The sequence below is a fragment of the Rattus norvegicus genome, chromosome 1 (assembly GCF_036323735.1).
Source record: "Rattus norvegicus strain BN/NHsdMcwi chromosome 1, GRCr8, whole genome shotgun sequence".
Lineage (NCBI taxonomy): Eukaryota > Metazoa > Chordata > Mammalia > Rodentia > Muridae > Rattus > Rattus norvegicus.
Window position 1 is genome coordinate 269,904,032 of NC_086019.1, and position 13,054 is coordinate 269,917,085.

At 36.3% G+C, this 13,054-nt stretch overlaps 1 protein-coding gene across 2 annotated transcripts in view; it reads right to left on the minus strand.

Annotated features, from left to right (window-relative positions):
- Positions 1 to 13,054, minus strand: part of Eif3a (eukaryotic translation initiation factor 3, subunit A) — a 37,056-nt gene that overhangs the window by 15,302 nt on the left and 8,700 nt on the right. The window contains exons 2-9 of one of the 2 annotated variants that reach the window (XM_063282821.1): positions 6,988 to 7,178; positions 6,701 to 6,837; positions 6,194 to 6,357; positions 5,633 to 5,836; positions 3,723 to 3,927; positions 1,788 to 1,959; positions 690 to 794; positions 253 to 351 (exon numbers count right to left, since the gene is read on the minus strand). In XM_063282821.1, the coding sequence (XP_063138891.1) occupies positions 253 to 351; positions 690 to 794; positions 1,788 to 1,959; positions 3,723 to 3,927; positions 5,633 to 5,836; positions 6,194 to 6,357; positions 6,701 to 6,837; positions 6,988 to 7,178 (1,277 nt within the window). Of the gene's footprint in view, positions 1 to 252; positions 352 to 689; positions 795 to 1,787; positions 1,960 to 3,722; positions 3,932 to 5,632; positions 5,837 to 6,193; positions 6,358 to 6,700; positions 6,838 to 6,987; positions 7,179 to 13,054 lie in introns of both variants that reach the window. The other variant, NM_001047087.2, reaches the window with a different exon arrangement.

A 13,054-nucleotide genomic window follows, 5' to 3' on the forward strand; every position in this document is an offset into this window, starting at 1 on the left:
AAAGAGGAATGTGGCTATGGATGACAGAGGATTCCCATCGTCAGTCAATCTAGCTAATTTGTGAGCTGCGTTCAGTGACAGACGATCTCAAAATAGAAGACAATAATAGAAAAGACAGCCATGTCCACCTCTAGTCTCCATATACTTACGTGCACATATACAAATGAGTATGTATAGACACATACTACATGATAACACAAAGTCAGGAGCACAAATCTCAGTTTCCCCATTAATCATTTGCTTTTATTTTACCTGTTGCAGAAGACGGAGTATGGTATTGTTCTGTAGTTGTGGCACATATTGTTGCAATTCTGGTTCTTTTTCAGGTTGTTCCCTAACCCAATTTAATACCTATAAAATCAATTAAGTTGAGAAAAAAATGCAACAGACGCAAGGACAGTTCACATTCTTTCGACTTCTTTATATATATAAAACAGCATATATAAACATGCAAAATTCTTTCAACAACACTTATCAATTCTTGTCTGAATGTAACTGACAGAAGTGGCTAAAATAGACATGCTGCTAATTTAGCTCTCAAACCTTAACATCAGAATTATCTTTTCTCTTGATATGAAAAAAATGTGTCTTCCTCAATACATAGGAGAACAATGTGTTCTTTAGACAAGTACAATGCCCAATAATGCCAGCCATATAGTAAAGACCAAAATGCCTATGCCAAAGCCTACCTTTGTAACTCTCTCACAGAGTTTTAGTGGGTTGAATTCCACCTCCAACCAGTTGTAAAGGTCTTTCACTTCTGGGACAACATATTGTAGCACATTAAACCTGACCTACAGTAAGAAAAGCAAAAAGTTTAACTGCTAACGGAAATATTCCAACTGGCAATCTGAAGTGACTATAAATTAAAACTAGATTATCTGACCTTAATTCCCTGTAAACTCACCAAATACCCAAATACCCCACCATGTTGTTTCTACTGATAATAGCAAAATTAAAAAAAAAAAAACCCAAAAACTTGAAGTATAATAAATCGTAATATGATATACAGCTCTGTTCTCGTAATATGAAGGACAGCTCTGTTCTTCTTAGGCTAAAATTAGAATTGCTCAGTGTCCATTAGAAGGGCAGTGACAGGTTCATTAACAGTTTTGGTCCCTCTTGGTCCCTCTATCATCAGGCTCTACATACACTCAGTCAGTATTTACATCATCTTCAAGAAAATAATTGCAGCTGTTTTAAATGCCCTTTTCTTGCCACTGTCACCTAACCATGGCAAATGATTTACATAAGTATTCTAAGTGATCTGGAGATAATTTCAATTTTATATGACTTTATACAATAGTTTGCCCTATTTCAGAATAGCATACTAGTTAGTGGGTTTTTTTTTTAAAGATTTATTCATTTATTATATATAAGTACACTGTAGCTGTCTTCAGATACACCAGAAGAGAGAATTGGATCTCTTTACAGATGGTTGTGAGCCACCATGTGGTTGCTGGGAATTGAGCTCATGACCTCTGGAAGAGCAGTCAGGTGCTCTTAACCGCTGAGCCATCTCTCCAGCCCTAGTTAGTGGGTTTTAATGTCCACTGGGATCTCAGTTAGTATCATGCAGATACTAGGTAAGTGATTAACCGCATACCCTATGAACCATTGCTTTAACCAATTGCCTCAAATGAGCAATAAATATATCCAATTCATCAGTGGTTTCTTGTCCACACATTAGAAGCCTGACAATGAATCTGAGTTCCTAGCATTTAATCATGAATTAAAACTTACCACAAAGTCTTCTCTACAAAGAGATACTCAGAACTTATACTAACCATATCATTAATAAGTCCAATTCGTGTGGGTGGTGCTTGAAGACCTAGCAATGTGGCAAGGCGCCGCTGCTTCTCAACTATAATACCATCCATATCCAAAAGTCGTGCAATATCAGTTCGCTCAGGAGTAATAGGAATGGAAAGAGTCGCCAAAAGGACTCTAGTAGACATTCTGTGGTGAACAAAGTTTTATTTGTTGAGATTGTAAATGTGCTTCTCTTTAATTACTTATTGTATACCTGATTATATATATTACATCATGAAAACTGAACTTTGAGGAAATGAATCCTAGTAGACTCAATCTCATCAACACTAAATGTGACCCAATAGCAGTAAAGAAACACTTCTCACCAAAATAACTAAAGGTAGCTTTAGAAATTAAGAAAACAGACTTTAAGTAAAATAAATACAATTAGAACAGAGAATGGAAAGGGAGAGAAAAGCTAAATTTTCACTTCCCTGAAACACAAAAGTCAACACTATAGAATGCTAAGGTTTCAGTGCCCAGAAGCCTAAATAACACACTCAATGACTCGACAGTAAGTATTACAGCATTTGTATAAAGAACAGTATTAATTCCATTGACGAGGGGGTAAAAAGCCATTTAGTTGATTTTTTTATCCTTCTATAAAACTAAAACAACATACACATAAAAAAGCCAGTGGAGGTTGCAAAGATGGCTCAGCAGTTAAGAGCACTGACTGCTTTACCAGAGGTCCTGAGTTCAATTCCCAGCAACCACATGGTGGCTCACAGCCATCCATAATGGAGATCTGAAGCTCCCTTCTGGAATGTCTGAAGACAGCAACAGTCTTTCCACATCCAAGAAATATGATAGGGTTAGGGGTCTTGCCATGTAATTTAAGCCAGCCAAGAATTTTTTTAAGTAGTTTTGAACTTTTAATCCTCCTGGGTAAGTCTCCTATGTGCTAACTGTAAGAGTTATATGCCACCACACCCACTCTATACTATGATTTTTTTAATAGCCTACAGGCTATGTTTCATGCTATCTCCCAAATAGTCTCCATTTTATGATTCATGTTATAAAGAAAATATATTTTTTGGCCAGGTAGTAGTGGTGCACACCTTTCATCCCAGCACTCAGGAGACATAGGCAGGCAGACTTAGATCTGTGAGTTTGAAGACCAGCCTCCTGATCTACAGAGCAGGTTCTAGGACAACCAAAGCTACAGAGAAAAGCCCTGTTTCAAAAAGCAAAAATCAAAATAAAACAAAAACACAAAATATAAACTATTTTACCATGGTCCCCAAAAAAGGAAAATTTATCTTTACCTTTTGCCAGGCTAGTGAGATAAATTGTAGTATTCTTTAACACTTAGGCACTGTCAATCATCAATGAATGAGCTATAGTTCCTAGCCATGCAATCAATCCTAAGAGTAAACAATCTCTCCACTCCCCAGTACACTACACTGTTGACAGTAGGTAGTGTAACATTGCTTAACATATTTTCAACTTACAGTCTGTTCACCACAATATACTCCTACCACATGTCAAGAGCTGTTTTATATTAATGTTTTATAATTAGGAAGAAAAAAATTTAATGGAACTAATTACTTAAATATCCAATAGAATCTACCAATACGTCGATAGAAGGTTCACATGCTAACACTACCTCTATGAATACATAATCTTCTCATTTAGGTTTCTGGTAGCATTTTTTCAGGGGCCAGGAAGGATAGATGATGGCTCAATACTCTCCAAGGAGAACAATGGAGACACTTGGTAGAGATAACTGGAGTGCTCTCGGCTCCTAAGGAGTAGTCTAGGAATAGTGATCAACACCCTATCAAGCATTAACAGTACACCAAACAGGATTTAGTCAATTTAAAATGTTTAGAAGCCAAGAAACTCTGGGATTAGACCATACTACTGCTTAGCTTAACCTCACTACCATCCAACTGTAATGTTCTTACCTTTGCATCTCATCTTGTGTAAGATTCTTTCTCATTTCTCTAGACAGATGATAAAGACGATGAAGTGTAGATGCATGAAACAAAGCATTTCCAGATTTCCAAAACACCGTTGAAACTTTGTTATAGTAATTTGCCATCAACTGAGGCTTAGGTGGTTTTTTAGACAAGGAAAATAGTCCATGAATATCTTCCACAGCTTTGAAGGCTTCCTAATATGTTGGGAATTAATTTCTAATTAATTAAGCAAATTTTTAATTTTAAACAAATTTTACACAAAATCATTTATTAAAAAGCCAGATGCAAATCTCTTACAAAACTAAAAACAGATTACAAAAAAAAAAAAAATAAAAGCCCTGTACCCCTGTCAGCTCTCCTTCAAGTTCCTGACCTCCTTTACCACGTTACTTTTGCATTGTATTGCATTTTCTGCTGAATAGTGTTCGTGCCTATAATTTAGGTCCCCAGTCATTGCTTCTAATTTTACTACTTAAGTAAGCAGAAATAAGGAGATCAACTTGATGAAATTCCAAGAAGACTGAAGTTGACAAGTGAAAAAGTTGACGAATTTTAAAGACTCATCAAAGGAGGCTGGAGAGTTGTCTCAGTGGTTGGGAGCACTGACTGCTCTTCCAGAGGTCATGAGTTCAATTCCGCATTAACCACATGGTGGCTCACAACCATCTGTAAAGGGATCCCATGCCCTCTTCTGGTGTGTCTGAAGACAGCTGCGGTGTACTCATATAAATAAAAATAAATTAAAAAAAAAAAGCCCAACATTTCTAGAATGTCTGATAAATTGCAATAATTATAAAAATGCTATCTTGAAATCTTTAAACAGTTGAGGTAAAGGTATAATTATAACACAGTAAGAAAATATTTGCTTATTTGCTAATTAGCTTACTACTTGGGACAATATAAAGGAAAAAAAATCAGGAAGTAGACACAATAGAATACATTTGATTGGGGTATTAGAGAAAGTGAGGGGAAACTGTGGTCATAAAATAAGTGAGAATAAATTAGTATTAAAAAAAAAAAACAAAGAATCCAGGTGATCTGTGAGTGATGGAGCAATAGCTCAACATTTCCTTAAGCCTAATCATTTTTCCTAATATAATCATGTTCGCTTGTCCTTTTTAAGTAGTAATTTAAGATGGGTGTCCCTATAAAAAAGACTATGTATGGACAAGAGCAAAAAATTAAACCAATTTTCACTTGGCCCATTTTTTAATTAATCCCTTATCATTTCAATTGATTTTTATGTTAAACATAAAAGACTTTAAGTTATAAATCAACAAAATACTCTGAAACTATCCCAAGGAGGAAGAGGCCAGGAAGCTTTTCAGTGTCACTGCCATCTCTAAAATGAAGATCATATGATGGATGTGCTTCCAAACAGAGAAAAGGACGTGTGTGTGGTTTAAACTTCCAATCACCAACAAATGCTCATCAAGTACAATGAAGTTAGAATGTATTATCAGATTAAACACAAAATTATGAAGAAACTCCTAGCTGTCTCTGGATGTAATCATCCACACTGCGCATGCCCCCTGGGCTTGGTACCCAGCATGGAAGGGCATGCATAAGCACAAACAGATACTAACTTTCCCTATACTAAAACCAAACAAAATGGGGTGGGGGGAGACAAAAGCCTCCATCTTTGCAATGTTTTCCCCAGCAGCTCATAGAAAGGTACCAGATTTTATCAGTCATAATGGAGGATTGTTTTTCTTTTTTCATAAAATGAAATTATTACATGATTTGGCACAGATTTTACAAGCAATTAACTGAAATATTGAAATACTGAAATATGAAGTTCCTGTTTAGAGCTCTTCTTGTTCCATCAAACAATCTTAGATTCTCAGGTTACCTCCTGAAATTAACCAGTAATACCAGTAGCGATGTGATACAACTTGCCTGCCACAATTCCATGCTGATAGCACTGTCCAGCTGAACAAGTCTGGTTTCCAAATGCATGGACTGGCTCTCTGGATTATTAAGATTGATTGCTGTACTTTGGTTATGGTGGCGCTGAATCTGGGATAAGTGCATTCGCAAGTTGTCACACAGCTTGCGGAACTCAGCCTTGCGAGTATACTGGAGGCAGAATTTGAAAGCTGTAAGCATAATTGTCAAACAAGAATTAGATATTTTTGGTCAACTTAAATATCTGTAAGTTTTATATGTCACATATTAAGATCAACTTTAACAAGATTTACTAAGCTCACCATTAACTCCCTCCATGTAATACCTATAGCACAACTCTGAATCCTAAGCAAACCAAAAGACATGGTCATCATTTCTGACCCAAAATAAAATTTACAAATAGGAAATGAATAGAATTTAAATTTAGGAAAGACTCTAGAGCTGGAGAGATGAACACTAAGAATAAAACTAGTTCCATTTTTACATAGTATAGAGAACAAAGTCAACTTTTCAAATCAGTTCCTTTACATTTCAAATTGTCATTTTACCTTGTTGGGCGATATCATGGTAAAGACGCTCTACTCTAGAATTGTTTCGAAGAAGGTCCAAACACTGCCTGTATGATTCCCACAGGAACTTGACCCAGGGAGTCAGTAGCAATCTGTCAGTACGATCCTGAGTGTCTTCCCCACTTACTGCACTTAAGAGAACACTACAAAGAAAATGCATTGAAAACTATTTTAGATGTTTTCCTACTTTGTGATCAGAAATTCCAAACCAACACTGACCACATACAGAATTTCTTCCCATATATAACTTCATATACACTGTAAGCACAATTCTCAACCTAAATTTTAATACATGTCCTACCCCAAGGCATAAATTTTAAATATTGCTTACATGGTTCCCGAAGTATATAAACTTTAGACTTTAAAGATAAGCAGGTTTCCCCCTGATAATTATCTACTTCAAAGGGGGCAGGAGACAGTGCCCCATGTGCAGAAAAACATTGTGATAACTATCAAAATATTTACTAAGGGCTTAAAGTCACGTACCTCTCAGGAGTCTGAATATTATCCAGATCTTCTATGTCTAACACCATTTGTTGGGACTCTTCTTTAGCAGCTTCTGTTTTTTCCTCTGCTAATTTCAAATATGCCCTAACAACATCTTCTAAAGATTTAATGTTTACCTACAAGAAGGAAAATGAATTTATTTTTCTCCAATGAACCAAAAAAAAAAAAGTTTAAAAAGCAAATCTTGATATAAACTTTAATTTAAAAGGTAAATTCCTCAGAAAGTTACTACAAGCACTTGAAAATCACAAAAACAAACTCTGTACCTGCTGACAAATGTTCTTATATTGATATAATCCTTCCTTAGCCAAGTGGCTCTTACGAAGATCCACACATAGTTCCAAGTATTTCAGCATAATTGGCTCGTGTATCTTCTGCCATGTTCTGTGTTTCTTACTTTTCATAACATCATAAAGAACATCCAGGGCAGGCTGCTTTTTGCCAACCTCAAGAAATTCTGGGGGGGAGGGGAATCGAATTAAAATTAGCTGTACATATTATATAAACATCTAAATGACTGACCAAAGAAATTGACTCAATCGACAGGTAAAGGTCCTTGCTGCCAAGCCTGATTCTCTGAGTTTTATCTCTAGAACCCACATTAGCAGAACCCACTCTTAAAAATTGTCCCCTGGCTGCCACATGCACACAAAAGATTTTGTGCATGCCCCGTCACTTCCACAAATTAATGTAAAAGAACTTTAAAAATGCTTGCCTCTTTGCTGATTGCTTTAATTTGTTGACTTAGTTCCCAACTTTTTTTCTTTACATGTTTGGCTTCTAATAGCAATCCTATAATCACTCAATGTATAACGGTAACATGATCTGAAAATACTATATGTGGAAGAACTCAGTGATTTTAAAATTCCAGAAACTGAAATCATGGATGGGAGAATCTCCCATAGTATCTAAAAGTTCAAGTATGACTACATCTCATTTCTATAGCTGAATAAATTTCTGAATAAATTTTATTATATTATTTTATGAAGATAGATTGTCTACTTTAAGACCAGTTGACTACATTTAAATTTACTTCAGGACCTTGCATTCCATCCGTTCTCAAGGAATTTAGTAAAGTGTTAGAATTGGATAGTAAGTGCTCCTACTTTGCCAGTTGGTATCCATTCTCTAACATAGATATTTCCATACCTATGTTTCCATAAAACTTTTACAACCATCTATAAAATAGCTTGCTAAGATTTCGACTGGGATCACACTGAATACAGGTTTAGAGTTGGAAGTTATGACAGTCTATCCACCCCTAGTCATGTAATGGTCATGACAAACTAAATGAAAAGGGTTCATGGGTCTGGGAAAGATGGCTCAATTATCTGAGTCCTAGCTCCCTCACTCAAGTAGTTCAACTGCCTGTTAATGTTCAGTTCCGGGGGATACAATGCCTTCTCCTGGCCTCTTTCAACAATTCACACAGCATGTATGCACACACTTTTTCTTTTGAGTAGAAGGGTCAAACCATGGTCTCTCTATAGAAAACAACTCAAAAATAAACCTTTAACAGCTAAAAAGAGCTGCTGAACTTAGCATCACATACACCTTTAATCCTGGCACTCCAAAGGCAGAAGCAGAAGCTGAGGAAGGTAGATCCCTTAAGTTTGGAACCAACCTGGTCTACAGAGACTCAGGAGTCCTAGGGCTATACATGGAGACATGAGAAAGTTCATGGCGAAGTGTGATAAGTTTTGTTTTTTTTTTTTTCCCTCAGAGCTGGGGACTGAACCCAGGGCCTTGTGCTTGCTAGGCAAGTGCTCTACCACTGAGCTAAATCCCCAACCCCAATAAGTTTTTTAAACACTTATTAATTTTATCTTATGTGTATGTGTATGTTTTGTGCTCCAAAAATGTTTGGAACTAGGGTTACAGGGAGTGTGTCAGCTACCTAATTGTATACTAGGAACAGAACTACAGTCCTCTCCAAGAGCACCAAGTATTTTTAACTACTGAACCATGTACCTAGCTCCAGAAATGTATTTTTAAAATTAACTTTGCTGGTCGGTGGGTGGCACATGTCTTCAACCCATCATTCAGGAGCCATAGGCAAATGCATCTCTTAGTTCAATGCCAACCAAGATTAAAAGAATTTCAGGATAACTAGGGCTACAAAGAAAAATATTGACTTGAGAGAAAAATAAAACTAGTACTTTAAAAACAATTATCAAGAGAAATACTCATTAAGATTCAATGGTATAAATGTTTGTTTAAGTGTTCTCCTAAACTTTGGATTGACACATACTCCCTAACCAAATACTATTAGGAGTTGGCCTTTAAAGAAACAGCAGGATCAAAGAGTTCCACCTCTAAATGCAACAGGTAGCTTTTATACTAGATAATCTGATAGCTTCCTTTTTGTTCTCTCTTATCAGACAAGGGAACACTATTAATCTCCTCTGGATAACAGTAACAAGCCAGTCAGTTCTCTCCACATACGGATCCTGCTACCTTATCATGGATTTTTTTTTTAAAGCCATCAGAAATAAGAGAGATACATTCTTGGTTTTGATAAAGTACCCAGGATGTGCTACAGTAACACAAAGGACATTCTACAAAATGCAGGAGTACTTCTCAAATATGTGATGATGAAAGGAAAAAAAATAGAAAAGTCTGAGACACTGTGACAATGAAGACATGACAACTAAATGTGATGTGGTGTATGGATAGGATCCTAATGCCCAATAGGGAAACTGGAACACAGTCAACACAGGCAAATCTGTGAGTTGGAGGCTGGCTGGAGCTACTGAGTTCCAGGGCTACAAAATTAAGATCCTACCTCTACAAAAAAACAAAATAAATGAATAAATAACTTCAGTTGATGACTCCTTAGTTATAAAAGATGTAACAGATTGTAGATGTTCATTAATGGGAACTGGATATGATGAAAACTGTGCTATCTTTGAGAATGATTCTATGCAACTGAAACTTGCTCTATAAAATTTAAATTAAGGTTTTAAAAAATAAAAACTACAGGACAAAAAACGGTTGACTTTATGAGCTTGAAAGCATTGTGTGTAAATAACTAGATCTCCAAATCTAGCTGCCATATGTAGCAACTTTTCAAATTAGTCAACAGAAAAGACTCTAGATTAAAATGTTATCTTAAACTTGTAGTGGTTTATGCCTCTAATCTTAGCACCTGGAAAGCTGGGGAAAAAAAGCAAAAAATGCTAAATTTCACACAAACACAAAAAACTTTCACTTGGATATTTAAAACTTTTAAAGGAGTTAAGACACTAGTTTTGTTATCTCTCCCTTTTTTAATGTTTATTTTTCTCCTAAAGAATAATATTGGGGGCTGGAGAGATGGAACAATGGTTCAGAGCACTGACAGCTGAATTCAATTCCCAGCAACCACATGGCAGCTTACAACCATCTATAATGGGATCCAATGTCTTCTGGTACACCTCAAGACAACTAAAGTGTACTCGTATGCATAAAATTAATCTTTAAAAAGGGGCCAGAGATAGTGGCCCACACCTTTATCTAGTAGGTAGGCTCAGGCAAATGACCTGAGTGTCAAGTTAGCCAGCCTAGACTACGAAATAAAATCATCACCACCACCCTCTAAAAAGATAATCTTGAACAATTTTTTTTCTTTTCCTGAATAAAGTTGAATTGAGTGGAGAAGCTCTACCTTTAAACAAGCATGTTAGTACCCTTGGGTTGAATCCCAGTACCATTTTTTTTTTAAATGAACAGAATTGAGGCTAGAGAGGTGGCCAAGAGCACTTAATCCTCTTTTAGAGAACCCCAAGCTCTATCCCCACCACCCACATTGTGTCTCATCACCATCCCAGGACTGATACCCTCTCTCTTCTGATCTCTGTGGACACCAGACACACATGATGCATTAACACACACACAGACAAAACACTCATACACATAAAGGCCTATAAAAGTTTATTATTTAGAAGCTTACTAAACTTACAGGCTTAATGACTCTAGTTTCAGGAATGGTGCGTCCCAGTTCTTCCAGTGAAACAATATTGCTCTAATTCTCCCACATACTATGTTTATACTTGATCAAATCACATACCAAACTAATAACCAAAAACCATAGCATACTAAACATACCATATTAAACATCTTTACAAAACATCCCGACTTCATCCTATGGTTTTTCCTCCAGTGCTGGAGACCAAACCTAGGGGCTTGTCTCCAGTGTACCAGATCAAGACACAACCCTAGCCCTACTCCTTATATCAAATATGCAAACCAATACAAACACCTCCATGTTATATGTGGGGAAAGACCATCTTCACTTGGGCCACCCGGCCACCCCTGAAAACTAACACCAATCCTAAATGACACAAGGAAGTACAACTATATTGAAACAAAAATATCTTCCTGTTTTAAGTACTACCCTCTTCCTGGAAATGTGCCAAGGGTTGTTTTCCATGTTATTTAGACATTTTTCAAAACAATTTAACCCAAAAGTCCCTACAACAACAACAACAACAAAAAAAAAAAAAAAAGAAAATCAGTAAATACTGTAACAGCTAGATAGCTTAGCAATTTAGAACACTGGCTACTCTTCAAGGACCTGGGTTCTATTCCCAGCACCTACATGGAAGTTTACATCAATAACTCCTGAATCCCGATTCGGTATTTCCTGACACCCTCTTCTGACCTCCAAGAGAGCACTACTTGCATATAGTAATAGACATACATGCAAGCGAAGCACTCATACCATAGAAATTAAAAGAAAACTTGTAACGGCAACATTAAAATGACATTATACCTAATCCCTAACTTTACAATAAGGATTTAAACTTTAAGCTATTAGTGTTTACAATATGAAATACAAATCAAGTTTAAGTTCAGTACTAACCCCATGATAAAATTAAAATGCAAAACACTGGAAATATAAGAATAATCCACTTTCCCAATGTGTAATTTTTTAAATAGATATAAGGTGTCTTTACTTCTAAAAAAATACATTTTTTGTTTTTTACTTTATGTGTATCAGAGCTTTGCTTCCATGTATAACTCTGACAGCCTTTGGTTGTCAGAAGAGGATGGATCCCCTTTCAACTGGAGTTACAACTGATTTTAAGCAACTGTGTGTACTGGCAACCAAACCCAGGTTCTGCCCACAAGTGTGATTTCTTCCTGTCACTTTTAAATTCTTGCTTAGAAATTTGATGTTGTAGAATCAAATCTCTATCATTTGCACTGAAGGAGGTTGAAGTAATAAGATCAAATTTGAGAACAATCTGGGCTACCTAATAAGGCTCTGCCTCAAAAAAAAAAAAGTACAAAAACAAATAAACGTTTTATGACAGAATTAAAGAGTCATTTTCTTAATGATAGGTTCAAGTCCAAGCCCAGAAATCTAGCTTTTAAAGTTTCAAATAAGGAAAAAGACGCTCACTTGAATATAAAACATCTGCTTGGTGTGATGAAGCGATGAAGCATGCCTTTCACCTCAGCATGAGTTTTAGGGCACAGAGCAGCTGAGGACCCCCCCCACACACACACACACACACTCTCCTTAAAATCCCCCACCCACTAAGAAAAGTAAGGGGAGGGAAAATATAAACAACGAACTGAAATTCGAACAAACTCTTCATGATGATCCATGGCTGTGACTCGTCCTTACTCTTACAACTGAGACTGAGGTCCTTGAAATTACCTAATTAATATTGTGGGAAGGCTTTTGCAGCTAGAAGGAATTATTTCAACACTTAGTTGATTTCAAGATTTCAAGTGTCTATAAACCAAAATCCAGAATTATATGTATTATTAGAATAGGCACTCTGCATTTATCTTTAGGATTTGACTGAAACCATGTATCTACCAATAAAGAAAAGACTCACATCAATCCTTCATTTTTCACCAATTCCTGCAACAGATTAAGTATCTAAGCTATAATGTTACTACTTAGTTGTGGGGTTTCATAATATCAGTTTTACTTTTTTTTTTTTCTTTTTTTTCCGGAGCTGGGGACCGAACCCAGGGCCTTGTGCTTGCTAGGCAAGTGCTCTACCACTGAGCTAAATCCCCAACCCCTCAATTTTACTTTTTAAGGCTGAAGTTGTAGAGTGTAAGGGTAAAAGGCTTTGACATTTTCCCACCCCCTAATTACAGCTTAGAGTGACTTGAAGGGCTATTTATTAAAATAATGCAATAGATTAGGTCTAAATATCCCTGGGGCTACAAATGCTACAGATAAAACGTTTAGGTAAACAGATTTCTGAGGAGTGAAAACCCATTTTATCATCTACTTGTTTTATAAACAGCACCATGTGAGATAAGACAATCTGCTCCTGTCAAGTTCCTTGGAAGCTAAGGTATTACTCCTTAATATTCTGGCAACTG